Source organism: Phocoena sinus, chromosome 10 (genome assembly GCF_008692025.1).
Source record: "Phocoena sinus isolate mPhoSin1 chromosome 10, mPhoSin1.pri, whole genome shotgun sequence".
Classification (NCBI taxonomy): Eukaryota; Metazoa; Chordata; class Mammalia; order Artiodactyla; family Phocoenidae; genus Phocoena; species Phocoena sinus.
In genome coordinates this window covers 4,736,528-4,763,278 of record NC_045772.1, presented here as the reverse complement: position 1 = coordinate 4,763,278, position 26,751 = coordinate 4,736,528, and the positions used below count along the sequence as shown (strand labels likewise).

Genomic DNA, 26,751 nt, shown 5'->3' with positions numbered 1-26,751 from the left:
CAAAAAGTCCTTGACTATCTCCCTCCATTGGCAGAGACTCTTCCAGTGGTCCACTTGGCCACCTTTTGTTAATTAATTATTCCAGCAAGTGAAGCAATTCATCCATCGACCAATCATTCTGTTCCATTCAGCCACCCAGTCTTTTGTTCACAGTCATTCCCTTGTACCTCCCTTGTTCCCACGCCAATTCATTCATTCATCCACACCCTCATTCACACACCGTTCATTCTGCCACTGACTCATTCATTCATTTGTACACGCCCCACCCCCACCCCCCATTTACGCACTGATTCATTCACTTATTGTTCATTCCCACGCTGTTCATTCAGTCCTCTGCTCACACTCCATCCATTCCTTTGGCCACCTAATCGCTCCGCCATCCGGTCATTCATTCTGCCCGGGCCCCCTTCACCTGGCCCCTTGGGGAGCCTGCCCGCGGGCGCCCTCACCTGGTTGTCGGCACTGATGAGGAGGGGCTGGACTTTGACGCTGTCGCTGACCACGGACACGGCGGTGCTGGGGGCCATGGCGGTGGCATTGCTGGGGGCGGTGGAGATGAGGGCGTAGGCCACCCCGGCACTGCTCAGAGGAGAGGTGACGGTGGCAGGCTCGGCGAGGGCACGGGGCTGGCTGCCGGGCGTTGGCACATGGCTCACGGTGCTGTTGGCAGTGGGGAGGGCTGGGCTGGGGTTCTTGATACTGACCACGGTGGCCTTCTGGAAGGTTGGGGGCTGCTTGGGTGGCCGGTCCCGGCCCGGGGTGACGGGGAGGCTGTCTGGAATCAGAGTCTTTGGCCTAACCTGGGGAGGGAGGGACAGTGGCACGGTCGGATAGACACACAGACGGGGTGATGACAGCCATGGCAGATGACAGGGGCACAGACATGACCTGGTCAGGGACTCCCACGTTAGAGGTGAGGAGACGGCAGCGGAGAAACCATGGACCTGCCAAGGCTGCCCGGGTCCTGGGCGTGCACTGACTGGCCCGGGGGCTCTGGTCGCGGGTGTGTGCCTGTGTGCGTGTGTGCGCGCGCGCATATATCGGGGCAGAGGGAGAGGTGGCCCTTGGACTTTTACAGTTGAGGGGTGTACGTGGGAGTGAAAACTCCTAGGAAGACAGCACTGACCTTGAGCAGAAGCCTTTCCTTGGAGCCCCAGTCCTGACCCTCCCTTGCTCAAAAGCCTTCCGTAGCTCCCCACGGCCATTCAGTCACTGACAGGCAAAGCTCAGCTCCATTACTCCATATCCAAGGCCCCCAGAAGGCCTCTGCTGACGTCTCCAGTGCTATGCCTGCTCCCACTTCCCCTTCCAGTGCCGCCAGGCCTGCGGTTCCGGTCTCCCCACTGCCACCTGCCTCCTTTTCTCACCCCCGTGTCCTCATGCTCCAGTATCCTGGGGTGCTCGTCCCCTGAGGCCTGCCTCCACCTTGGACTACCAAGACTTCCTACCCTCGGAGCCCTGCTTCTAGCACCATCTCCTCCAGGAAGCCCTCCCTGACCCCCAGGCAGGCTATGAGCCTCCTCAAGGCTCCCATAGCCCCCGTGAATCCTTCTGACTCAGGCCAATCACTCTGGGTTCAAATCGTCTGGTTCCTTGTCTGTCCCCCCCCGGAATCTGAGCCTCTTGGGGACAGGATCCTGTCTGATTCAGCACAGGTGGGCATTCAGCGAGGCTGCCACAAGGACAAGAGGGCCCAGGGCAGCCGCCCCTCACTGTCCTCGAGCTGGGGGCATCGGCCCAGGCCTGCGGCCCCAGGACAGGCAGGAGCCGTTGTCGCCTGTGCAGCCGGCAGCCCCTCGCAGCTCAGCAGCAGGTGCCCCGCAAAGCTGCATACTGGGCAGTACCCAGCAGGCTTCTGCTCCAGACCAGGCCCGGCTACAAAGGCTTTGTGCCCCGATTCAGTCCTCACGGCCACCAGGGAGGCACTGGCACCACCCTCTCTGCAGACGAGGAGACGCAGCCCAGGTGACTTGACCACAGTGCAGAGCCCAGCGGGGGACCCCGGCTGGAACCCAGGCCCAAGGCCTGGCGTCTGCGCCGTCTCCTGAAATGCACCCTTTTGTCCAGAGCTTCTAACACTTTTTTGACTGTGACCCATATTCAAAGATCTCCATTAGGACTTCCCTGGTGGCGCAGTGGTTAAGAATCTGCCTGCTATGCAGGGGACACGGGTTCGAGCCCTGGACTGGGAAGACCCCACATGCTGCGGAGCAACTAAGCCCATGCACCACAACTATTGAGTCTGTGCTCTAGAGCCCGCGAGCCACAACTACTGAGCCCGCGAGCCACAACTACTGAGCCCACGTGCCACAACTACTGAGCCTGCATGCCTAGAGCCCGTGCTCTGCAACAAGAGAAGCCACTGCAACAAGAAGCCCGCGCACCGCAATGCAGAGTAGCCCCTGTTCATCACAACTAGAGAAAGCCCGCGTGCAGCAACGAAGACCCGATGCAGCCAAAAATAATCAATCAATCAATCAATCAATTTGTATTAAAAAATCTCCATTACGTCGTGATCCAGTCCAGAAACAAATTGTTCACAAAAAAATGCTTATGACACGTCTTGGTATTTTCTGCTGTCTTCTAGTCCAGCCTAGTTTATTCCATTAAAAAAAAATCCTGGTCATGACGCACTAAACTGATTTCTCAATTCCTCACTGTGTGAAAAACTGGGTCTGGTCCAAACATCTCCTCTGAAGGGCAGGCAGAGGAGGCAGGAGAGGAAAGGGACTCCCACGACGTCACACCCAGCTCAGGGCTCACCTAAACCTCACTGCTGAGGGGCTGTGGACAGACAGACAGCCAGCCCGGGGCCCACCCGCAGGCTGCTTACCTGAGGTAGCACTGCCGCTCCTTGCCCGGCCAACCTCTGCAAGGAGCTCACCTGAGGACCTGTGACAGGCACTGCAGTGATGGTTCCCAAAGCCTGGAAGACAAGAGGAGGGCGGCACTGAGACAGGACACGGCATCGGGACTCACACGACCCCACCCTGCCGGCACCCGGCGACTCTCCCCAGCCTGGTGGCGCAGGGGTGCCTTGGAGACAGCGAACTCTGCTCTCCTCTCTCTTAATGGTAAGCTTTTTTTTTTTTTTTTTTTTTGCGGTACACGGGCCTCTCACTGTTGTGGCCTCTCCCGTAGCGGAGCACAGGCTCCGGACGCGCAGGCTCAGCGGCCACGGCTCACGGGCCCAGCCGCTCCGCGGCATGTGGGATCTTCCCAGACTGGAGCACGAACCCGTGTCCCCTGCATCGGCAGGCGGACTCTCAACCACTGCGCCACCAGGGAAGCCCTAATGGTAAGCTTTTAAATCACGAAAGTAATATATAACATGCAAGACATTTTGGAAACCAGAAAAAGAAAGAGAATGGCATCCCCAGAAAACTATCACTGTCTCACATTAGCTTCCTTTTAAGTACGTTTTCTCTATAGCTGTACATGGAATTCTGTAACCTGTTTGTTTTTTTTTCGTATTGATTCCCTGCAAACATTTTTTGTTATTTTATTTGATCTATGAACATACAAACATGCAAAGTGAAAAGGAGGGAGGAAGGGGCAGAAAGAAAATGAAGGAAGGAGAGTCTGAGAGACAGAGAAGGGGGAGAGAGAATAGAGCAGGAAAGACAGAGAAGGGAGAATAAGGAGTTTATTAGATTTATAAAAAATCACCTTAAGTTTACAGAGTACACACAGCTCAAATTGCCTATAGTTGTGACCTCAATAATCCTGTCAAATTTCAGGACAGGTTATCTAGTAAACATGATGTATATCTTGACAAAATAAAGGAGGCCACTAATAAGAACCGGTGAAGGTTAATTAAGAAAAAAAATCGTGCTAAACTTGGAGCTTCCTTCCTTCCCAGTTTCCTTGGACTTGTCTTTTCTCATTTCCCCAGAGTGGAATCCACTCTCATTTTACCCAAAGACACAACACCACTCACGCCAAACAGAATGTGATGTGTAACCTGTTTTTCTACTTGTACTTCAGGACACGTGTAAGGTTTCCTGAACTTGTTACAATCTCCATAAATCACTCCTTTAACGGTTATAGAGTCTTTCATTCAGCAGACATCATGCTATTTCCTCAGCCAATCCCATCTTCCTAGGAATTTGGGTTTTATTCCCATCCTTTTCTGATTAATAAACAGTGGTGCAACATACATCTCTATGGATAAAGCCATTTCCACATCACAAAGTATTTCTGTAGCAGAGTCTGAAAACAGGAATCAATGGGTAGGGATTTTATTTATTTATTTAATTAGTTAGTTAGTTAGTTAGTCTGCATTGGGTCTTCGCTGCTGCACGTGGGCTTTTTTCTAGTTGCAGTGAGCGGGGGCTTCTCATTGCGGTGCTTTCTCTTGTTGCAGAGCACGGGCTCTGGGCGTGTGGGCTTCAGTAGTTGCAGCAGGTGGGCTCAGTAGTTTCAGCTCACAGGTTCTAGGGTGCGCAGGCTTCAGTAGTTGTGGCTCACGGGCTCTAGAGCACAGGCTTAGTAGTTGTGGCACACGGGCTTAGCTGCTCTGCAGCATGTGGGATCTTCCCAGACCAGGGATCGAACCTGTGTCCCCTGCATTGGCAGGCGGAGTCTTAACCACTGCACCACCACGGAAGTCCATCAATGGGTAGAAATTTTAAAAGGTAGGACTATTTTGGGCCCTTGATATATGTCCCCACTGTGCTAACTCAGGAGGGGCCATGACCAGGGCTCACCCCAACACACCCTCAAATCTCAGCCTCCGAGTCAGGGCTCTTGCCAATGCATGATGGGATGGCCACAGCTGCAGCAGGGTGGATATTCAGGGTGTGGAGATAGGAGATGACACACTCCCAGGGACTCCAGGCCCACACAAATACAGAGGATGTGTTTTGGGGTTCCCGTTTGCCTAAGGTCCCTTTTCTAGGAATCAACACTACCTACAGCTGCTGAAGGGGAGGTTTCACATGGCCACGTTTGTACCCCATGAGCCTGCCTGATGGGGAGCGGCATCTCTCACTTGGGGCCAGCCAAACACCAGTGACCAGAGGGGTTCTCTCTTGAACTCAGAAGCCAAAATTCTTAACAAAGTGTCAGCAAGTCAACCCCAGCAATAATATGAAGGATGATACATCCTGAATAAGTTGAACTCATCCCAGGAATGCAAGGCTGCATCACCATGTGAAAATCAGTCAGAAAATAATGATATGGTTATCTCAATGTATGCAGAGAAAGCAGTGAACGAAATTCAACATCTGTTCGTGATAAAAAATTTCAGCAAACTAGGAAGAGAAAGTAACTTCTTAACCTGATAAAAGGCATCTATAAAAAATGAACAGCTACCATCATACTTAATGATGAATGTTTTTCCACTGAGATCAGGAATGAGGCAGGGATGTTCTCTTACAACTCCTGTTGCCATTGGACTAGAAGTCCTAGCCAGTGCAATAAGGCAAGAAAAAGAAATAAAAGGCCTTCAGATTAGGAAGAAGAAATAAAACTGTCTCTGCAGATGGCAGTAGCAACTACGTAGAAAATCTGACGGAATCTACAAAAAAAGGCTGTTAGAACTAATAATTGAGCTTAGCGAGGTTGCAGGATACAACTTCAACATACAAAAAGCAATTGTATTTCTATATACTAGCACGAACATTTAGAAATTTAAAAAAACGTTTACCTGCCATTTGCAACAGCATAAGAAATGAGGAATACTTAGGGATAAATACCACAATAGCTGTATAAGAGCTGTACACTGAAAACTTTCAAACACTGATGAGAGAAATTTTTAAAATACCTGCATAAACTTTAGAGAGACATACCATAACCATGGATCAGAGGCCAGTATTATTAAGATGTAAATGCTCCCCAAATCGACCTATGGCTTCAATACAGCCTTCATCAAAATTCACCCCAAAAAGGGTAGAAAATGACAAGGTCCTTTTTAAATGCATGTGGCAATGCAAAGGACCCAGAATAGCCAAAATAACTTGAAACAAACAAAAAACAACATCAAACAAACAAAGTGAAGGACTTATATTTCCCAACTTTAAGACCTATTATAAAGCTACAGTAATCAAGACAGTGTGGTATAGGTGTTAAGTTATGCAAATAATAGATCAATGGAACTGAATAGAGTCCAAAAATAGACTCAAACATATATGGTCAATTGATTTTTCAGCAAAGGCTGCAAACTCCATTAACATAGTGGAGAAAGGACAACAGTTTCACAAATGGTGTTGGAACAAGTAGATACTCATATATTAAAAACAAACGAGACATAACTAATCCATACGTCTCACATATTTTTAAAAAACCCAAATGGTTTTTTTACATTTAGAGACCTAAATGTTTTTTTACATTTAGAGACCTAAATGTAAAGCCTAAAACTGTAAAATTTCTAGGAGAAAACACAGGAGAAAATCTTTGGGGCTGTGGGTTAGGCACAGTGCCTTGGACACCACACCAAAAGCATAATCCATATAAGGACAAATTAATACACTAGACTTCAAAAAATTAAAAACTCCTGACGCTGGAGAGACAGTGTTAAAAGAATGAAAAAACGAGCCACAGACTGGGAAAAAACATGTGCAAATTACCTATCTGATAAAAGACTTGTATCCAGAATGTATAAAACAACTGTCAAAACCCAGTAACTGGAAAACAAACAACCCAATTAAAAACTGATTTGAATAGAACACATCACTAAAGAAGATATGCTGTTGGCAAATAAGCAAATGAAGAGATACAAAACATCATTCGTTAGAGAAATGCGAATTAAGCCACAGTAAGACACCACTATGCACCCATTCAGACAGCTACAATAAAAGAGGCTGACCAAGTCCAGAGCTGGTGAGGTGCACGTACTACTCTTGGGAACATAAAGCGGTGCAATCACACTGGAACAGTTTGACAGTTTCGTAGAAAGTGAAATATACATTTACCTGCTATGGACTGACTGTTGATGTCCGTCCCCCCAGAACTTGTATGTTGAAACGCTAATCCCCAGTGCGATGCTTTTGGAGATGGAGCCTTTGCGGGTGATCAGGTCATGAGGGTGGGGTCCTCACGATGGGATTAGTGTCTTCATGAGGACAAACATAAGAGGGCTCGTTTCCCCTCTCTCTCTGCCACGTGAGGACACAGCAAGGAGTCTGCCATGGTTTAAATGTTTGTGTCCCCCTAAAATTCGCTTGTTGGGATCCTAACTCTCAATGTGATGGTGTTAGAAGGCAGGGCCTTTGGGAGGTGCTTAAGCCAGGAGGGGGGAATCCTGATGAAATGAATGGGACTCGTGCCTATAAAAAAGGCTGCAGAGACTCTTTTTTTTTTTAAATGTTGAGCCTTCTTTCATTTATTTATTTTTGGTTTTGGCTGTGTTGGGTCTTCGTCTCTGTGCGAGGGCTTTCTCTAGTTGTGGCAAGCGGGGGCCACTCTTCAGCGCGGTGCGCGGGCCTCTCACTGTCGTGGCCTCTCTTGTTGCGGAGCACAGGCTCCAGACGCGCAGGCTCAGTAGTTGTGGCCCACGGGCCCAGTTGTTCCGCGGCATGTGCAATCTTCCCAGACCAGGGCTCGAACCCGTGTCCCCCGCATTAGCAGGCAGATTCTCAACCACTGCGCCACCAGGGAAGCCCTGCAGAGACTCTTAGCTCCTTCCCCCAGGCAAGAATACACCAAGAAGTCTGCAGCCGGAAAGAGAGCCCTCACCTGACCATGCTGGCACCCTGATCTCCAACTTCCGGCCTCCACAACTGTGAGCAATAAACTTCTGTTTACAGTAACCACCGTCTGTGGTATTTTGTTATAGCAGCCCGAATGGGCAAAGACAGCATCCAACTGCAAATCAGGAAGAGGGTTTGCACCGCAAACCAAATCAGCCAGCACCTTGATCCTGGACCTCCCAGCTTCCAGAACTGTGAGAAATGAATGCCTGTTGTTTAAGCCCCGCCCCACCCCCAGTGGGTGGTATTTTGTTATAGCAGTCCCAACTAAAACATTCTACCCCTAGGCATTACCCAAGAGAAATGAAAGCACACGCCCACACAGAGGCTTGTTCCAGAGCAGTTCACAGCACCTCTACTTGCGATCGCCCCAAATGGAAACAGCCCAGATGGTCATCAACAGGTCCACAGATGAACAAACTGTGGCAAATCCACCCAATGGAATATGACTCAGAAATAAAAAAGGAATACGCAGTTGATACACACAACGTGGATGAATCTCAAAGTAATCTTGCTGAATGGAGCAGGACCAAAAACAAGGACTTCTTATTGTATGATGCCATTTATGTGAAATTCCAGAAAATGCAAACTCATCTAAAGGGATCAGAGGTTGTGTGGAGATGAGGGGATCGGAGGAAGGGATCAAAGACACAGGGAAATTTTTGAGGGTCAAGGGTGTGTTCACTATCTTGATCCCGGTGATGGTTTCACAGGTGTAGACCTATGTCAAACATCTTGCACGCTTTAAATATGATAACTTACTGTATATATTATTCTAACAAAGCTGCTGAAAATCACCCCACTTCCCCCCTTGTAGCTCTCTGTCCCTGGAATGAGCGTCACCCTTCTCCAAATGACACAGCAGAGCCCCACAACCCACAGAGCTGCTTCTCCAGATTATGATGGGGTGGCTCCTCCCTCCTCTGGAATTTTCCACCTGCCCTAAAGTGGGCGAAGCTCTGAGGCTCCCGTCCTTCCAGCCAGCTGCTTGCCTCTCTGCATGAAGCCAAATTATCCACATTTAACTGGAAAGTCCCTGTGGACATTTGCTGGAACAGAGCTTAAATGCAATGCAGCGAGCACCCAAACAGACGCGGTCACTTTAAGAGGAAGCGTCTCAATCCACAGTGCCGCTTTCAGTCCCTCTCCAGCACCGCTTGGCGAGCCCTGCCCAATGCCCATTTTAAAGGCTCTGCCCGCCTCTGCAAAGGGATGCGCGTAGAAGGCTGTGCCCTCTCCCTCCCCTGGACCTGCGGTCTCATCGGCATCACAACCCCTGGGCCCCGGCCCAGACCTGGGCAGGTGAGAGGCAGGCACGAAGGGAGCACCATTTGACTGACAAGCTTCCAGACGATTCCATCAACCTGGGGACCACAGGATGAGAAGAAGCTGGCCTGTCCATCCAGCAGGTTCTGTGATGAAAGGCCCACACGGGCACTTCACTCCATCAGTGAGCGGAGCTGTGTGGTCCCCTGGGTGCAGGGGTTCCTGCGCGGGTGACGGGTAGCCAGAAGATTCCAGGGCCCTGGGAACACAGGGCAAATCCATGCCCAACACCTACAGGAGCCAGGGAACAGGCACAAAGCTGCTTTCCCTGGGGACTCCCTTCTGGCTAAGATGCCCAATCAAGCCCTCCAGACGAGGGGTGTGTGCCGTCTGTGTGTTTTTCCAGTCCGTGTGTCTCTGCACGGAAAGGCGTGAGGGTTGCTGTGTGTCCGTTTCCGGGTGTGTTTTCGTACCAGCTACTCCATTCTCTGGCATCCACGTGGGTGCCTGTGTCCTGTGTGTTTTCATATGGATTCTTCTCTGTGTACCTCTTTTGCTCTGGTCCGTGTGTCTTGCGGATGCCACCGTCTGTGGTTCTAAGCCTTCATTGCAGGTCGGCGCTCAGTCCTCTCTCCTGACTTGGGACACCGGGGACATCTGTCCACACACCTTAGAAATTTGCAATCAGGGGGAGGGAGGGAGGGGACCACGAGAGGGAGGGGTGGGTGGAGGCTGCTGGGGGGGCAGAGCCCCCGAGGTCAGAGTGGGTAGGGGGGGAAGATAGGGGGAGCTTTACTTTGACCTCGTTCTCAAATACTCAGTTACCAAGAAAGAAACAGGACCCGCCACAGGGGAAATACCGAACGCCTGCAGGATGTTCACAGCACGAAGATGGTTCACTTGCTGACTCCATGAACTAAAATACTGCCAGACTCCAACCCGATGGCTGGCATTTATACTACTGCCAGGGACTCGGGGTGGCCGATGGCTCTTTAAGGAGCACCTTACCATGTGTGGGGTGCCCTCTGTGCCACAGCAGCGGGAGGAACACGGAAGAACGGATGACTCCCTGGGTCAAAGGCCGAAGTCCCAGGCTTTGGGGAGGAGTTTGCTACAAAGAGGCTGCTGAGCAGGGTCCCTCCGCCGCCCCGCTTCTGGGAACCGTGGGTTCCTTCCGGGAACACCAAAGCCCCCTTCCACCCACTGTCCATCCTGTGATCACCATCTGTTTGCTTCTCTTCGCTCCAAAGCTTACCCCAGAGCGCGTTTTTCCACATCCTTATAAACCTTTAATTAACAAGCCGAAGAGACATTTTATCTGGCAGGGCCTGACCTTTCTGCTCCGTGTTGGAATTTATCGATACCAGCAGAAACAATCATCTCAGAGACTATTTCACAAGCACCGGATAGCTTATAGCCACACTTTTGTCGAGATAAATGAGCTCCTGGGCTTCCCCGGTGGCGCAGTGGTTGAGGGTCCGCCTGCCGATGCAGGGGACACGGGTTCGTGCCCCGGTCCGGGAAGATCCCACATGCCGCGGAGCGGCTGGGCCCGTGAGCCATGGCCGCGGAGCCTGTGCTCCGCAGCGGGAGGGGTCGCAGCGGTGAGAGGCCCGCGTACCGCAAAAAAAAATAATAATAAATAAATAAAATAAACGAGCTCCTTATGACTGCAGTTACAGCTCTAAGCATTTTAAGGGCATGAAAGTCAAAGATAACTTCACATTTTTCCTGCATCGGTGGAGTCCCTGGGGCAGCCTGGGAAACCCTGGAGAAGCTCGGTCGCGGCCGAGGCAGGTGGGAGACGCCCAGGAGACAGGTGTTTGTACACAGGGTGGGGACGGACTGGGCTTGGGGCTGGGCTCGGGTTCTGGCTCTAACACCAGCCACGTGTGGCACCCTTGCTCTCTGTCCCCAGTCTCCTCGTCCACGACTAAGAAGAGTTCCCGCTGCAGGGGCGGGAGGGGGCTAAAGGGAGTGGGCCTCAAGGATCAGCACAAAGCCTGGTGCACGTCTGGCTCCGTGAGACCTGGGTGGAGAGGAAGCAGGTCAGACCCGGCTGTGCCCGGAACTGGGGCACTGAGCGGGTGCCTGGGAGGGACGTACAACCCTGGCGTCCCGGCAGGGACAGCCTCGGGGTCAGCCTGTCCAGGTGCCAGTCCTGGAGTGGCCCCTCTCCTGTTGGGCCAACCTGGGGAAGCCCCCTCTGCTCGCCAGCTCCTACCGCCCCGTCTCTAACACGGGGTGTACGTGCTCACCTCCCCCGCAACAACCGGAGTAAAGTACACGAACGTGAGGAAGCGTGAAGAAGTAAGAACGGGAAACTGGTGTCCCAGGCTTCCTGCTGTGCTCGGTTCAACAGCTCTCTCCCTCGTCAGGGGACAGACCCCGGAGCCAGCCTGCAGCCAGGGCTTTCACTGTGTGTCTCAGGAAGGGGAACAGTGTGGTGAACAGGACGGGCAGTGCCCGGCCTCACAAAGGCTGCTCTCATCCCAGACCCCGACCCGACGGCTCAGAACTGGCCTTTCTCATCTCTGCTGCCCCGCTGGATGGCGGATCCTGGAGTCCAGCCCAGGTACCGGCCCAAGCAGGAGCTTGGTGAAGTGACTGATGCATGTCGTCAGACAAGGAGGGCCGCGGACCCCCAGGGTCCAACTCCGGGACCCCGGCAGGAGATGCTCAGGGAACTGCTGAGGGCCAGGGGAGCAGGACTCCTTGAAACCTGCACACACGGTCACCCAGAGCCCCACTCCATGAGGCAAGCCTGCCCCCGACCCCCTGGGCTTGGCTCCAGTTCCTGCGCCCAGCGAGACCCCAGACCTCACAGAGCCCCCCTCCCAGCGGGACCCCTGGCGTGTGTGAATGGGTTTTGAAGTGGCCCCGTCCTGTCTATGTAAACGTGTTCCCAAAGCAGGCAGAAAGCCAGTCTTGGGGACCGGCCCGTCTCCAGGACCGGACAGGACGACCCCACGCGGCACCCTGAGCCAGGGTCCACCCTGGCCTTCGTCTGCCACATCTCGGGCACCATCCGTGAGCAGGCCTCCTGCCCGGGCTTTCCAGATGGGCCTGTTAAGCTGAGTCCAAAGGTCTTGCATGCTGGCAGCAGGGGGACCGGCAGTCACAGCCAGCGGCACGAGAAGCGCCAGAGCCACGCGGCCAGCTGTGTCTCCCATGCGCCCTGGCCCCGCGACACGCAGCAGGTCGGTGAACTCAGTCCTCTCTCCTGGTTGCAGGAGGAGAGGAGGGCAGCAGTGGGATGGGGGCCACACTGAGCCCTGCCCCACGCTCACGGCCCCCCCCCCCCAGGCCACGTGGGCAGGGCTGAGAGGAGGGAGAGTTCCCCAAGCCTCACAGCCGGGGAGGCAGAGACGCAGGGCAATGCCCCACCTGGACGCCCTTTTCCAGAACTTTCTCCACTCACGGGACTCACAATTCAGGGCTGACGCCTGCTCTAACCCGGCCTGTCCCTGGACACACTGTGCGTCTTCTCCTGACCCTGAACCCAACCTCCGACCCTGACCAGCTGCATGCCCTGGGGGGCTGTTCCCTAGCCTCTCCGTCCCTCAGTTTCCACAGCTGTCAACCACAGACAACCTCACGCCAACCTCTGAGGACGGCTGTCAGCGTGAACTGTCGCAGCAGGCGGGAGAGCACAGGGCAGGCCAAGCTCAGCCCTGGGCCAAACACAGACGACACGCAGCCCCTCCGGACGCTCGGAGTGAGCAGCCATCCCCAAACTGGCAACATTCGCACAGTTTCGATTTAACGCTGGTGGCACAGAGGGCTTCCCTGGAGTATGAGCTTGGGAGGCTGGTGGAGTGGGGGCATGTACAGACATTGAGGGCTTCCACACGCCTTTTCCCCAGCCTGACCCACCGAACCCAAACCACTGACCCTCAGACACGTGCCCCCAGAGGAGACCCAACCCTGCTTCCGGTTGCACCCGGGACACCAGAAGCTATTTAAAAAACTTATTTCCATCCAGCACTGGCAGAGCTGGCCGCACAGAGGGGCTTTCTCATATGATGGCACCAGAGAGGGTTGCCATGGCAAGAGCTACCTGGGGATGCAGTTGGGGCAGGTAGTGGCCGTGTGGTCTCGCACTACCTCGTGGGGGACACTTGGCTCTCACGCTCCCGGGGGCCCGGGCTCCTGTCCCCACGTGGAGGGGGCGGAGCGCCTTGATCCCATGAGCTCCAACAGCAGTGACTGTCCTCACCGACAGTCACCGGAGAGACACATCCTGCCCTCTGAACTCCCGTCCACGTATCATGACCCAATCGCTGGGCAGAAAGGGCCACAGATCACCGCTCAGAGGCTGCGGGATATGGATCCAGGGAAAAGTTTTCTATTTTAAAATCTCAGAACCCAGAGGAGAGAAACTTCTCAATCGGTGCTTAGTGGACTTGCCAAGGGAGCTCTGCTTTCCCTTCAGAGAAACCAAACGATGCGAAGCGAGTGTCTGCTGGGCACCACGCAGTAACCCCCTCGGTTTACAGGTGGAGGAACTCAGGCCCAGAGGCTGAAGGCGTTTTCCTAAGGCCACTGGACTCTCAGCTGAAAGCTCAGGTCTCTTCTCGGCTAAGAGCAGGCAGCCACGAGAAGAGAAGGAATGTGCAGCTGGAGAAAGGCTGGACCCTGCCCTGCCCCATCCCGAACAGGCCACGCCGTGGTGCAGGACACACAGGAAGCCACGATGGCTCGTTGTCCGCTAACCTCGCTCGGAGCCCAGAGCGCCAGCGGACACAGGAAGAAAGGCCGTCAGGAAGTTAGGATGACTGGCCGAGCCATGGACGACTCAGACGTCAAGAGTCCATCCACCCAAGGAGGTGCTGGGCCGGCGGGTGGTGGAAGGTGGGAGCTGAAGAAGGCTGTGTGGGGCCAGCCTCCACAGGACACTCCCGGCGGCCCTGGACATCAGTCTCCGGCTAAGCCAGGTCCTTCCTGAAGGCCTCCTGGGGAGAGGGTGCAGCCTTCACTCCTGTCTCCCACACCCAGTGCTGCTTGTGTGACCTCGGACTCAGTCTCCCCATCTGAGAAATGGGAGCTCAGCCTTCCCCTCTCATAGGGCTTCTGAAGACTTGGCAGTGATATTTGTGGAGCTCCAAGTGGGTCCCAGGGCCCCCTCAAGGTGAGGGCAGTACTAGCCATGGACGTTGGGATTAAGCCCCAGAAACTGGCACCACCGCCCTGGGGAGGGAACGGGCTGGTCAGGTGGCCACAGCTCGGTGTCTCTGGTCTTCAGCCCCCTCCGCACCAGGCCGTTGCTGTGGGACATTCAGAAGGGTTGGGTTTCTCCTCATCTGTATGAAGACCAGTGTCTATGTCAACACAGATATGCAGATAAAACTCTAGAAAAACCGACAGGGAAGCCGTCCTAAAGAAACGACATCCACACGATGTGTTTCCTGTCGAGACTGCGTTGAACACGGTGGGCAAGGCTCCCAAGAGGGATCACCTGCTACCACAGGGCAGCCAGCGGGGCAGTCTTTGTCAACTGAGGCCCTGGGGCTGGAGAGGGACGTCCCGAGGCCACGCTCTTGACCGAGAGGCTTGAGCCTTTGCCCTCTGCCGAGGTGTAAGAGAAGGTCGTCTGTGCCCCCGGGGCCCACCCCAGGATACGCTTCCTAGTTCCTTCCGGTGGGGGGGAGGTGGGGGGGAAGCCATCACTCAAGAGCAGGGAAAACAGAGACCTCCCTGGTGGTCCAGTGGGCGAGACTCCGTGCTCCCAATGCAGGAGGCCCGGGTTCGATCCCTGGTCAGAGATCTAGATCCCACATGCATGCCTCAAGTAAGACCTGGCGCAGCCTAAATAAATAAATATTTTTTAAAAAAAAAAAAGAGCAGGGAAAGCAGCCGTCCAGCTGGTCACCTTCAGCCACCCACCTCGCCCACTTCCGGAAGCACAGCCCAAATCAGTTCACGGGAAAGGGCTGCATCCTGAGTGGCTGGGGATACGGTCGTCTGCACAGCAGTGACTTGCTGCTGTGTCTTGTCTAAACGGCAGGGGGGTTCGCGCCATGCCTGGACCGGGCAGGAGCTCGACCAGGGCTTCTGTGTCTCTTCGTCGCCCACCAAGAAAGAAAAAGCAGAAGCTGAGTTTCGCTAAAGGCAGCCAGCCAGGTACTGCCGATTCCCTTCCCATTTACCTCTGCCACGCCTCCTTCCCCACCGAGGGATGTCGAGAAAGGGGGCTGGTGCCCCACGGCCAGCCTGCGGTAGGGCCCGGCTCTCGCCAGAGCCTGAGCCCTTGGCCACCACGTGGGAACCGCAGACAATTTGGGGGGGGGGGTTCCTGGGGCCCCCGTGTCCTCAGTCCCTAAATGTCCCTGCAGATCTGTCCCCTGGTTTCATCCCATGACCAGAGAGGGGCCCCTGCTCTCCACACCCACGAGGCTCCTGCCTCTGTCCGGCTGGGTGAGGAAAGTAGGGCAGTAGCCCCAGACATCCAGGCACCACACCGGGTACCCCGGGAGAAGGCGGCCTGCTTCCCGCCCCGCGCCCACTGAGCGACTGGGCGGCTTGTCGAGCTGCAATTTTCCTCGTATCTTTATGGAATCACTGGGATGTGGGGCAAAGATAACAACGAAGCTGAGACTTCAGCAAGTATTAATATAACATAAGCACCACTTTCACTGTCGTGCGAAACCAGTTTACTATTCACAGACGAGATCCGACTGCTGCCTTTATCACTGTCGGGAACTGAGACCTTCCCTGTGCTGCGGGCCCCAGCACCTCGGCCCCCATGCCTGCTCTCCGCCTCCACTGGCCCCGAGCTCGTCCACATGGGACCTTCAGAGGCCTCTGGGGGTTCATGTGAAAACCCAGGGAAAGGCACGTCTGCCTCTGCTGCCCCATGTCTCCTCCCGGCCCACGCCTGTGTCCACAGCTGGGACCCAGCACATACCCGGGTGGGGACCAACCAACCTGCACTTGAATTTCACTCCCCTGTTGGCCTGGATCACACCAAGCACCCCTGTCCTCACCTCCGAAGCAAGAGGATCAAGAACCACTTTCCCAGGACTTCCCTGGTGGTCCAGCGGTTAGGGCACCATGCTCCCTATGCAGGGGGCCCAGGTTCGATCCTTGGTCAGGGAACTAGATCCTGAATGCTGCAACTAAAGATCCCGCATGACGCAACTAAGACCCGGAGCAGACAAAAAAATTAATTCAATAAATATTAAAAAAAAAAAAAAAAAAAACCCAACCACTTTCCCTGTGCCCAGGACCAGAGGGGTGGGTGGGAGTCACCTGGCACCGAGCCACTGGTATGAGTCATTCAATGGGTCCTCGATTCACAAATGCACATCAGGGACCAGGTGTCACGGGGACAAGGGAGGGGGAGGGAAGGACTCGAGGGGGACAGCACTGGCCCCAGAGGGCAGTGGGGTCTCCTGATGAGGTGAAGACCAGCACGCCCAAGCCTGTGGTTCTCCTTCTGGGCACACCCGGGGCCACCCGCGCCCACGTGCACAGGGACCACACGGGAGCAGCCTCACGACAGCACCTGCAATGGGCAAGACTGGGAACAGAGCCGTCGGCCCATCTGCAGGGGGTGGATCAACGGGAACGTTCTCAGGATGGGAAGCCTCCCAGCCGCCACAGTGAATGAACCACCGTACGTGCGTCTCCTGGTGAGCAGGGGCCTTGGATGCCGCACCTGGGGCTCGGGCTGTTCCCCGAGGGTGACGGGGAGCCAATGCAGGCTCTTGGCCGGTGTAGGGGGCCGAGCAGGGCTGCTGCAACGGAGGCAGGACCCGAGGCCAGGTGTAAAGTGCCAACTGTGGCCCAGGGCGGAGCCCTCTGGGGCTGGGGGAGCAGGGGGCTGGGGTGCATCTTCACCTGTTGGGACGTGCCAGCTGCCTCCCTGGAGGGGCAAGGGGTCAAAGTGGCCAACGGTGCTGCAGAGGCCGGTTTAGATGTCCCCTCCTGGTGCTGGCCATGGTCGTGAGGCTCCTGCCCATGGGCGCCCACACCCTGGGCATCCTGCTCTCTCCCGGGGTTTGGGGAGTGGTCCCCAGTATACTGCAGCTCCCGGGGGAAGGGAGCTATACCCAGGGGACCCTCGGGAGACCATAACACTGGGTCTTTAAAACAAGAACCCTCGTCCAAAACCCGCTTCTTCAAGCCTCACGAGGGGAGTCATTTCCTGCAGCTCGGATCCCAGGGTTGCTGCCAACTGAGTTTTACTGAGTGCGCCTGGGGGAACTGGCTGCTGGCACAGGTGGCTCTAGCCAGGCTGGGTCCCGGTGACCCTGACCGAGCGCGGCCAGCCGAGGCAGGCTGCCCGGGGCCACTTAACCAATGCAGAGGTCTTTACAGGGGAGGCCGTTCTTAATCAGAAAGCCCCAGAAAACACAAGTGGCTACCCGGCGCTGACATTTAAAACACGCTTTCAGCAGCCCCCAGCGTGGCAAAGTGGTTTAATTAACTTCAAAGGGTGTAATTTTACGCTATTTAGTAGGAGACACACTCTAAATGGCATCGTGGACTAAGTATTGGGGGCTGTGATCTTGAGAGTGCGGAGAAAAAAAGAGCCACGAGCCCCTGGCAACCACAGGTGTGGGGTGGGTGCACGCCGGAAACCCCCCCAACAGACGGCAGTCTCTGAAGCCACGCGGGATCTGGGGTGGAGGTGTCCACAGGGCCAGCTACGTGGCCGCGTCCCATCAACTCAGCTGGGAAGCAAACGCCGGGTCTGAAAGAGAACTGAACTTGGGGGAGGCTGGAGCCGGTCAGGACCCCCCGTCGAATCCCCCTACTTGGGCCCCCTGGGTCCCTGTATCCCGAGGGCGAGGCACCCGCCTTGCTGCCCGGCTCCGCCTGTGGGGCACGTCCAAAGTCACAGGGATGGGGGGCGGACAGTCCTGGATGGCAGCCCCTGGCTGGAAGCTCCCCTGTCCCCACTGAGGGGGCTGCCTCTTGGGGAGGAGGCCAGCCTCTCAGCCCTGAGGCAGGAGGGGCGAGGTGGTGTCACCCACAGAGGACCCAGGGGCTGGGACTGCAGCCTCACGGGGACCCTGGGAAGACCCTGGGGCCGGCTCTCCTTCCTCTGTCCGTCCCCTGGAACGACGCAGCAAAATCCGACACCAGGAGGGCGTGGGCTCCTGTCCAGGGCTTCAGGAGAGGGGTCACCGGGGCCGCTCCCTCCCCCGGAGGAGAGGGGCTGCCCCCGGGGCCTGGGGCGAAAGGAAGGCACCGAGTGGCGGGTGCCGGCCCCTCTCCGTCCTCTGGGCCCCACGGACCGCCTGGCCCCCTGGCTTCGCGCTCCCTACTACCCCAGACTTGGGAGCGGTCGTGTCCGCTCCTCGGCAGGAGGCTCCGGAGCTGCTCCCCAGGCCCTGGGGGCCACAGGCAGCCACCGCCCGCCACACATCCTCAAAACAGATCACAGTGACAGCGAAAGGCAATCCATAGGAGCGTCCTAACGGCCTGCCCCGGCCCGCCCCCCGCCGACCCTGGACATCTGGAAAACAGTCATTTAGGAAGCCTAATTCCCACGTGTGATCGGCTGGTGCACGCCCCCACTGGCCCCGGCTTCATCATCCTGCCGTCTCCGACGGCCCATAATCTAATTCAGGGGACACACATCTGCACGGCGCACGGGGGAGCCCGCTAACGGCCACGACTCGCTCCCCTATCGGGAGAGGCCCCCTGTGGCGAGCCTCAGGTGGGCAGTCGGGGGGTGGGGGAGCACCGGTCCCCCAGAGGCGCCTGGCTCTCCAGAGGGGGGGCCCACAGGTAAGACTGAGACAGTTTACTCACTGTGAACCAGAGAACTGAGTGTATGGCTCGGTGGATTTTGACAAATGCCTACAGCCAAGTAACCACCACCTAGACCAAGATCCAGGACACACTAGCAACCATGGAGACTCCCAGGAGCCCTGCAAAGAGGGTCTGCCTGGGGGAGCAACGTCCTGCCCTTGGCAACCGGCTCCTGGTTTGATTGCCTGACCCAGCAGCCAATAGAAAAACAGGATTAAATCGCCACCTACTTTCTCAACCTGTTGGCGCTAATTGGCACCGTTTATTGAGCAGCTACCCTGCGCCGGGCCCCATGTGGACAGAAGGGAGCGAGGCAAGGTGGCCGCCCTGCCTGCGGGGAACAAGCTCCAGGCAAGTGCTCGGCCAGCGGAGATGCAGGTGGATGGAGGTCCCGCCAGGAAGGCAGGGGTGTGAGGGTGCTGACCGCTGCTGACAAAGCACCTCTGTGTCTAGGTGGCTTCCTCGGTTCTGGGAGGTGAGTGCAGACAAGGAAAGTGGAAGGAGGCAAAGTGACCTGCCCCAGGTAAGAGGCTGCTGAGATGCACGTGGGAGGGGACCTGAGGGGGGGCCCTGGCCCTCAAAGTGGATGGTCCTTCCACTACGTCAACCTTGCCCTTCCTATACGCTTCCTCCTAACCCTGTCCCGCAGGATGAGACCAGGCCAGAGGAGAAAGGGAGGACACACAGAGAGGAGCTCGGGGTCCCCGCGGGGCTCAGCGCGGTCATCTCAGACACACAGGCTGGGGTACAACAGTGCACGGTTACGTGCCAGACCCAGCCTGGGCAATCACAGCAATGGATTATCTGGGAACTGTTAATGGGCTAGTGGGTGGGCATGTGACCCAGCAGAGCCAATCAGAATCCCTCCCTGGGAGTGATTCTCCGACACAGAGAGAGAGGCCGTCCTCCTTGCTCAGGGACCGGAGGTTGTCCCCCAAGCCCTGGGGCCCCAGAGCATCCCCAATGGGCTGGTTCACACTGAGTAGAAGGGAGAACACAGGATGGGAGCCCCGTACAGGCGGCTCTATGCTTTAGAAATGAGAGCAGTGCCTGCTTCGCCCAAGGGGAAATTCCTGGGGCCTCTGAAATCTTGACACCTGGTTAAACACGCCCACACAATATAAATACCTACTCTGAATCAAGGAAAAAAGCAGCGCCTTCAAAATGCCATCCAGCCAAGTGCCCACACGTGCGAGAGCTGCCACTGATGGTTCCCAGGAAGAGTCCACTGTCACCTGCGCCCCCAACACGCTCCCCAGGAGGCCAGAGGCGAGCAGCAGGAAAGCGGCCCGGGGCCCTGTAGTCAGAGCCCGGTCCTGCCACCGCAGGGCTATGAGACCCTGCACAGGTTACTCAAAGCCCCTGAGCCCCTGCTTTTCTCATCTGTAAAGCAGCGACACGTAACGTGCACACAGGTTTGCTGTGACAGGTAAAAGAGAAGTGTGTGACACATACCTGGAGCCTAGGAGTCCCGAAAAAAATGGTAGCTACCATGAGAGGGAGGACGACACGTTCTCGGGCAGCTACGCTCCCGAGCCTCAGTTTCTTCACCTATAAAATGGGTGTGTGGAAAGCAGATCCACAGGGTGGTGAAGAGTCAGTGAGATTAGGAACGTAAGGAGTCCAGCTCACCAAGAGGTGGTCCTGCCCCATCTCTGCCCTCCCCCAGGATGCCCAGGCTTCACGCAGGGCCCGCCGAGCTGGACCCAGTGACCTGCTGAGCTGTGTCGTGCCCGGGGATGGGGCGCCCCCAGCCCGCTGCCCTCGGAGGACACTCAACACTCTGTCCTCTCCGCTGAGGTCTTTTTTTAGAAGGGAACAGTACTTCCGGCTGGAAATGAGTATAGTGTTAGAAAATAAGCTCTAGAATTTGAGGTAAATGTGCTGGGGAGTGGGGAACAGGGAGGGACAAATCCTCGTAGGCTAAATATAGTGGAAAACACAGTGGGAGAGTCCTGAGGAAGGCAGCGCTGCTGTCTTCACTCCTGGGATGAATGGCGAGTGCTACGGCAATGGGGCTGGGCCTGTTTCGTTACCCCCACTTACGGGCGGCCTTGGAGGGCTCCTCCCAGCAGCATCCATTTGGGGCAGGGCTGCCGGGGCAGCGGGGACAGGGACGGAGAAGCCACTAGCAAAGAGACCAGTTCAAAGCATCTCCTTGCAGAGGCTTCTGTGAGCACCCAACCACAAGGTCACACGCTCTCCCCCTGACCTGGCAGAAACGCTGGCCCCTGGCCGACAATCCTCATCTTCTCCCTGTGCACGCACCCATCCCCAAACCCCTCTCCTCTGAGCTCCAGACCCTCCCCTTCCTCTCAAGCCATCTCTTCCTCCTGGGTTCCCACGGCAGGAAGGGGTCCCCTCACTGCCCCTCTCTGCCCGTGTCACAGCTGGGCTTCATCCCTGCCCCTCTTCCCGTCCTGGAAGCCTTCTCCGTCTCCCCGGGCCAGGTGGGAGCTGGGGCCCTCACAAACTGCTGGGGAGTGGGAGAAGGTACAACACTTTGGAAAAGAACTTGGTAGTTTTCTTAGCAAATTAAACACACCCTGTGCCCTCGGACCCAGCAATTTCACTCCTAGGTACTGACGCAGAGAAATGAAAACGTGTCCTCAAAACAACGTGTGCACCAATGCTCAGAGCAACCTCATCCATAATTGCCCCAAAGTGGAAAGCGACCCAAATGTCCATCAACTGGAGAGTGGACAAGCGTGGTGACACAGCAGGGCCGCGGGATGCACAGGAATGGATGGTGGCTATGCCAGCATCAGGGAGGGGCCCCGAGAGAACGCAGGGGGACAGGAGGGCCATTTACTGACAGTTGCATCCACACGGAGTTCATTGAGGTGAGAGGAGCAGCTGCCCTGGGGGAGAGCTGATGGGGCAGGTGCCTGAGAGAACTTCCAGAGGAGATGGGAACGTCTGCATCTCCATCCCCATCGCGGTGTAAGTTACTCGGGTGTATACAACTGTCAAAATTCATCAAACGGTACGATTAAGACCTGTACATTTCAAAGTTTGTAAATTATATCTTAAAGAAAAACATTATATATTTAAGACAAAAACAGCGAGAGCTGTAGCTCCAGCACTCATGGGAAGAAAGGAAAAGGGGGTCCCTGGAGGTGAGTGCAGACCCACGCCCATGGATCTGGGATCACCAGATCACCACACCCATCTGCCTACCACCTTCCAGAGGCTTCACAGGCGCCCTGCTGCATTTGGACGGGAACCCGCAGTCCTACTTCTGTCAACGAGGGCCTGGACAGCAAGGTCCCGTCTCCGGGAGGGGCCCCGGGACTGGAATCGGGATCGGTATGATTTCTGGGGAGCGCTGAGCAAAGCACTGGAATGGGCGTGGGCCATTTATGGAAGTAAAATGCGGACGGGCCTCACAATCGTGGACAGGACTTTACTGTCCTGTTACATTCTTTTGTTCTCACGTCTCTGAAAAGCATCAAAAGCACCTGAAACAGCAGGGAAGGGGTGCCGGTTGAGGACTAAGACGGACGGAGGACGTCCCAAACCTCACTCAGGCTCCTGGGCCGGGCACGCGACGCCTGCAGCAAACGCGCAGAGCTGCACCAGTCAACGGCGGCACCTGCAGTGAAGGGACAGCTCGGAGGTGCAACAGGGACCAGAGGCCGCACAAGTGGAGGCAGGGAGGCCAGGGAGGAGGTGCAGGGGGCCCCAGGGAGGCCACATGATATGACAGACAAGGCAGCATGGAGACCTGGGGGTGTTTCAAGCAGGACGTGACACACAAGTCATGAAAAACCCAGCAAGAGCCCAGGGTCCATTGGTCGGGACACAGCTGTGAAAAAGGTGAAGTCCCTGTCTTCAAGAAACGCACAACCAGGGCTTGGGGGAGTACAGCGTGTGGGCAAACTACTGCTGCTCTGAGCCTCGATTTCCCCACCTGTAAAAGGGAACCGTCAAGGTAAAATGCAGACATGCCCAAAACATGACCATCCTGCACCAGGCACCATGTGGTGAGATCACGAGGAAACTGACGCCTCCTCACGGCAAGAGGGCCTGACCCGGCGGCCTCTGGGCAGGCCTGCTCCAAACCCTCCAGTCAACTTAATTATTTCCACACTCCGAACATGAAACCCGGTCCTTAAATTCCGCGGGAGCCTGTGTCCTCGGCGCGGTCCTAATTATCGGCGTTAGCGCTGCTGATCTGCCGCCCTCCTGCTGCAAGCGACTTCCCAGGTGGCCGTGGTCCAGCACCGCACCCCACCCATCCCTGTGTTAATGAGCCGGAATAATGAGGCCGTGCGGAGCTCCAAGCCTCACTGGATACAAAGATATTTTAATTTCACATTTGGGGTCTCGAGTTATGAGGGACAACCAGAGGTAGAAGCAGGCACGACCCCAGGGGGCCAGAGCAGGAGGCCGAGATACTGCCCGGGTCAGGCAGGCTATCGGAGGACGTCGTGGACCAGGCTGGGATGCGAGGCGGGGCTCTCGGGGTGGGGGTGGGGGGGCTTTCTGTTCAAGCTGCACAGACGTGTGGGTCCCTCGCACCATCCCTGCCTGGGTCTGTCCCTGCACACCCGGGGGGCCAGGACACGAAAGGGGGCACAGCTCAGAGGGAGCCCATCTCATCGGCCCTCACTCAGGGGGAAAAGGAGGGTCGCTCTCAGCCATGACCCCCTGCCCTTGGCCAGGGAGCCCTCCAAGTGCACCCACACCTGTCCCCGGTGCAGACGGTGGGTGCCCTGGAGTTCCCCAAAGTGCCGAGGGTGAAAACAATGATCGAGCAGCCCTCGAGGAAGGAGAGGACCAGACAGGAGGCCAGGGCTGGAATAGACACCAACAGACAAAACTCCCTCGCGAGGCCTCTGTGCACCTGGGACACCTGATCCCCGAATCGCCCTGCTGAGGAGTCGGCTGGGCAGTGGCGCGGCAGACACACGGGGGCTCTACCACCACCGGGACCTCCGCTTCCCGCCCACTCGCTGCAGCCAGGCTGGGGGGTGGGGGTGGTGTGGGGTGGGACACACCAGGGCCCGAGGCCTCCAGGGAGGCGGACTTGCGGTCCAGGGGGAGGAGAAGCGATGGGCGGGGGCAGGGCTGCAGGGCATGGCGGGGAGGGGGGCGTCCACCTGACCTGCAAAGGGGGACTGGCCAGCTTACCGCCATTTCGTGGAGTTTAATTTCGTGTTAGTGTGCCAACTTCTAAACATTCCAACGTGTTCCAATTTTTAAAAGCTCAATCAATATTTGTTGAATGAGAAGAGAAATTAGAGAATGATAATTCCAGCATTTTTACCAAGCCCCCGCCGTGTGTCACGCAGCCCGGAATTTATTTACTACTTCAGGACCCCAGAGAGCACTCACAACGACTGTTCCCTTTCACACAGGAGGACACGGAGGACCAGAGGGGCTGAGTGACTTGCCCAAGGTCACTCGGCTTTGAGCCCGCGATCCACTCGAGGGAAATCCCAGAGACCCCGGGTCGGGGGGCAGCAAGGACCACCAGGTCCCGGCTGCAGGGTTGCCTCCCAGCCCCTCCCCATGTCCCCGGCACCAGGGCTCCCCGCGAGCTGCATGGCACTGGGCTCACGGCGAGGGCCAGGTGTGGCGGTCTGCCCGAGTGGCTCAGGTCCTGCACCTGCAGGCTCGCCCCCTCCTCTCCTGCAGCCCCGCTTTTCATCTCAATTGCTCAGGACAACAGCAGGTACAGGAGGCCGGGGGGGGGCGGGGGCGGGCAGAAAGACCAGAGATTACAGGTCCCACGGAAGCCGAGAATGTCCTGATTCTCTGACCTGCTGCTGGACACCGAGTGTAGACTGGTGAAACTCGGCCAAATCCACCAGCCACACTAACGGTGGGGGGACCTCAACCTGGACTCTCAGAGCCTCTCCCCCATTCAAAGACCTGAGCTGTGCACCTACTGTGTGCCAGGCACGGGGGCTGTGGACAGGCCTTTGGTCCAGTCCGTGGTGACAGGCCAAGGTCAGGGCACTGGGGGCCGTATCAGAGGGAGTGGGGAGGCCCAGCCCGGCCTTCGGAGCCGCACTCACTCCTTCATCGATTTCTTCCTGCCTCCCCTCCTCCGTGCAGCCCATCCTCGAGGGCTTGCGGTTCAGTGTGGACAGACCGTCTGCTCTGTTCATGGGAGGCAGAGGAAGCATGTCACCTTCCCAGAGGAGGCGACAGTGAACCAGACCACAAAAGGAAAGGGCACAGCTGAGCAAAAGCCTGGCCAGGAGCAGGGGCCCTTGGGGACGGGGAGGAGCCTGCACCAGGCAGCAAGTTTGGGGCCAGAAGGGCCTCGGAGGCCAGGCTCAGGGGCCACACTCGTGCTGGCACTGCCCGAGGGTTCACTCCCCTTTCCCAGCTGGACTCACAAAAGAGACTGACATTCACCTGAAACCTGGAGGTGGGGCCTGGTAACACAGCGCCAGCACCACTCGCAGGGCAGTGCCCCGGGCCCCAGCACCACGGAACACAGAACCGGGGGCAGAAGAGCCACAGGGACACGGGGCACAACGGCCCTGGTCCAGGCCCGTCATGGGCGCGGCTGATCTCCCCCTGACAGCCCTTTGAAAAAGCACCGGTCTCATCCCCACTCAACATATGGGAAACTCGGCTTAGTGACTTGCCCAGGCTGGGAGGGGTAGGGGGCTGGGTCTGAACCGGGCGCCTGGCCGCAGGGCCTGTGCTCTGACCACTGCTCTAACCGCTCTCACAGCTGTGCGCCTGCAGCTCGGGCACGACGCCAGGCTTGGCGTCTGAGCCGAGACCCAGGGCAGTAGCAGGGAAACCGCGTGGGGGGCAGGACCGCCCGAGCTGCCAGGGAGACACAAATACATCTTTGGAGACCAGCCGGGGAAGGAGGTGGGTGTGCAGGGACCTGGTTCACTTCTAGCAAAGCCCTCGTCTTGGCTGGACCTCAGTTTCCCCATTTGTATGATGGGCCCTGAGGTCCAACGTGAAGGGTCAATGCAGGAAGAGGGTGTGCAGGGCTCACCGCCCGTCCTCTGTCCCCTACTGACAATTTCACCTTCAGTAACAGGCTGAGCCCCCTTCAAGCCTCAGTTTTCCCATCTGTGACATGGGAATGACACCACCACCCACTGGTAAGAATCAAGTGGGATGTGGAGGACGTTCTGTAGACTGTGAAGGGCTCTGAACCTAGGCAGCTTGACCTACCACTCACATCAGCAGACTGCGTAAACTCTGACAACGAATGTGCTCTAAAACCACATCCCTTCGAGGGAAATTCAGGGAGGAAGTAAGCTTCGTTTCCACGTGCATCTCATTTCCACGCCTTGGTGGCATCAGGGATGGCGTCCTGGGCCGGGGGTGGGGGGGGGGGGGGGGCGTGCCTCCAGACCGTATATTTGCCTCTAAAACCCATTTCAAGCTGTTCTTCCTCCCCCAGTCACTTAAAGGCCCTCTGGATTCTGGGAATGATCATGACTTAATGACGGCCACCAGGAGGCCCTGACAAGGGCCTGGCCATCAGGAACACGAATGCATTATTGCCTCAATACAGGGACAAACCGGGGGCCCACAGACAGGCACGAGCAGAGCTGGAAGATGTACTGACAGTGACACAGGACGCCCAGCCACACCCGGCCCCTGCCTGCTCCAAAGCCAGCCTGCCAACCAGCAAGCTCACCCGACCCTGGGTTAGGCCGGCACACCCTGGTTCCGCATTGGTGGATATGGGTGTGGGACGCCAGGCCTGTGGGTGGGGTGTCCCCTTGCGGGAGAAAGTCCTCAGGGCAGGGGAGGAGGAAGTGGGCAGGGCTCCTCAGAGCGAGTGAGTGACTTGAGGAAAGACGCATTCTTTTCTTTTTTTCATATCTATTTATTTATGTATTTGGTTGCACCAGGTCTTAGCTGCGACTCGCAAGCTCCTGAGTTGTGGCAGGCCTGCTCCTTAGTTGCAGCACATGGGCTCCTTAGTTGTGGCATGCAAACTCTTAGTTGCGGCATGCATGTGGGGTCTAGTTCCCTGACCAGGGATTGAACCCAGGCCCCCTGCATTGGGAGCGCGGAGTCTTATCCACCGTGC

At 56.6% G+C, this 26,751-nt stretch overlaps 1 protein-coding gene across 2 annotated transcripts in view; it reads right to left on the bottom strand.

The window, feature by feature from the left end:
• PHF21B (PHD finger protein 21B) overlaps positions 1–26,751 on the bottom strand; it is a 96,963-nt gene that overhangs the window by 22,662 nt on the left and 47,550 nt on the right. For both annotated transcript variants that reach the window (XM_032644155.1, XM_032644156.1), the window contains 2 exons: positions 2,834–2,926; positions 450–800 (listed from right to left, as the gene is read on the bottom strand). In XM_032644155.1, the coding sequence (XP_032500046.1) occupies positions 450–800; positions 2,834–2,926 (444 nt within the window). The remainder of the gene's footprint in view (positions 1–449; positions 801–2,833; positions 2,927–26,751) is intronic.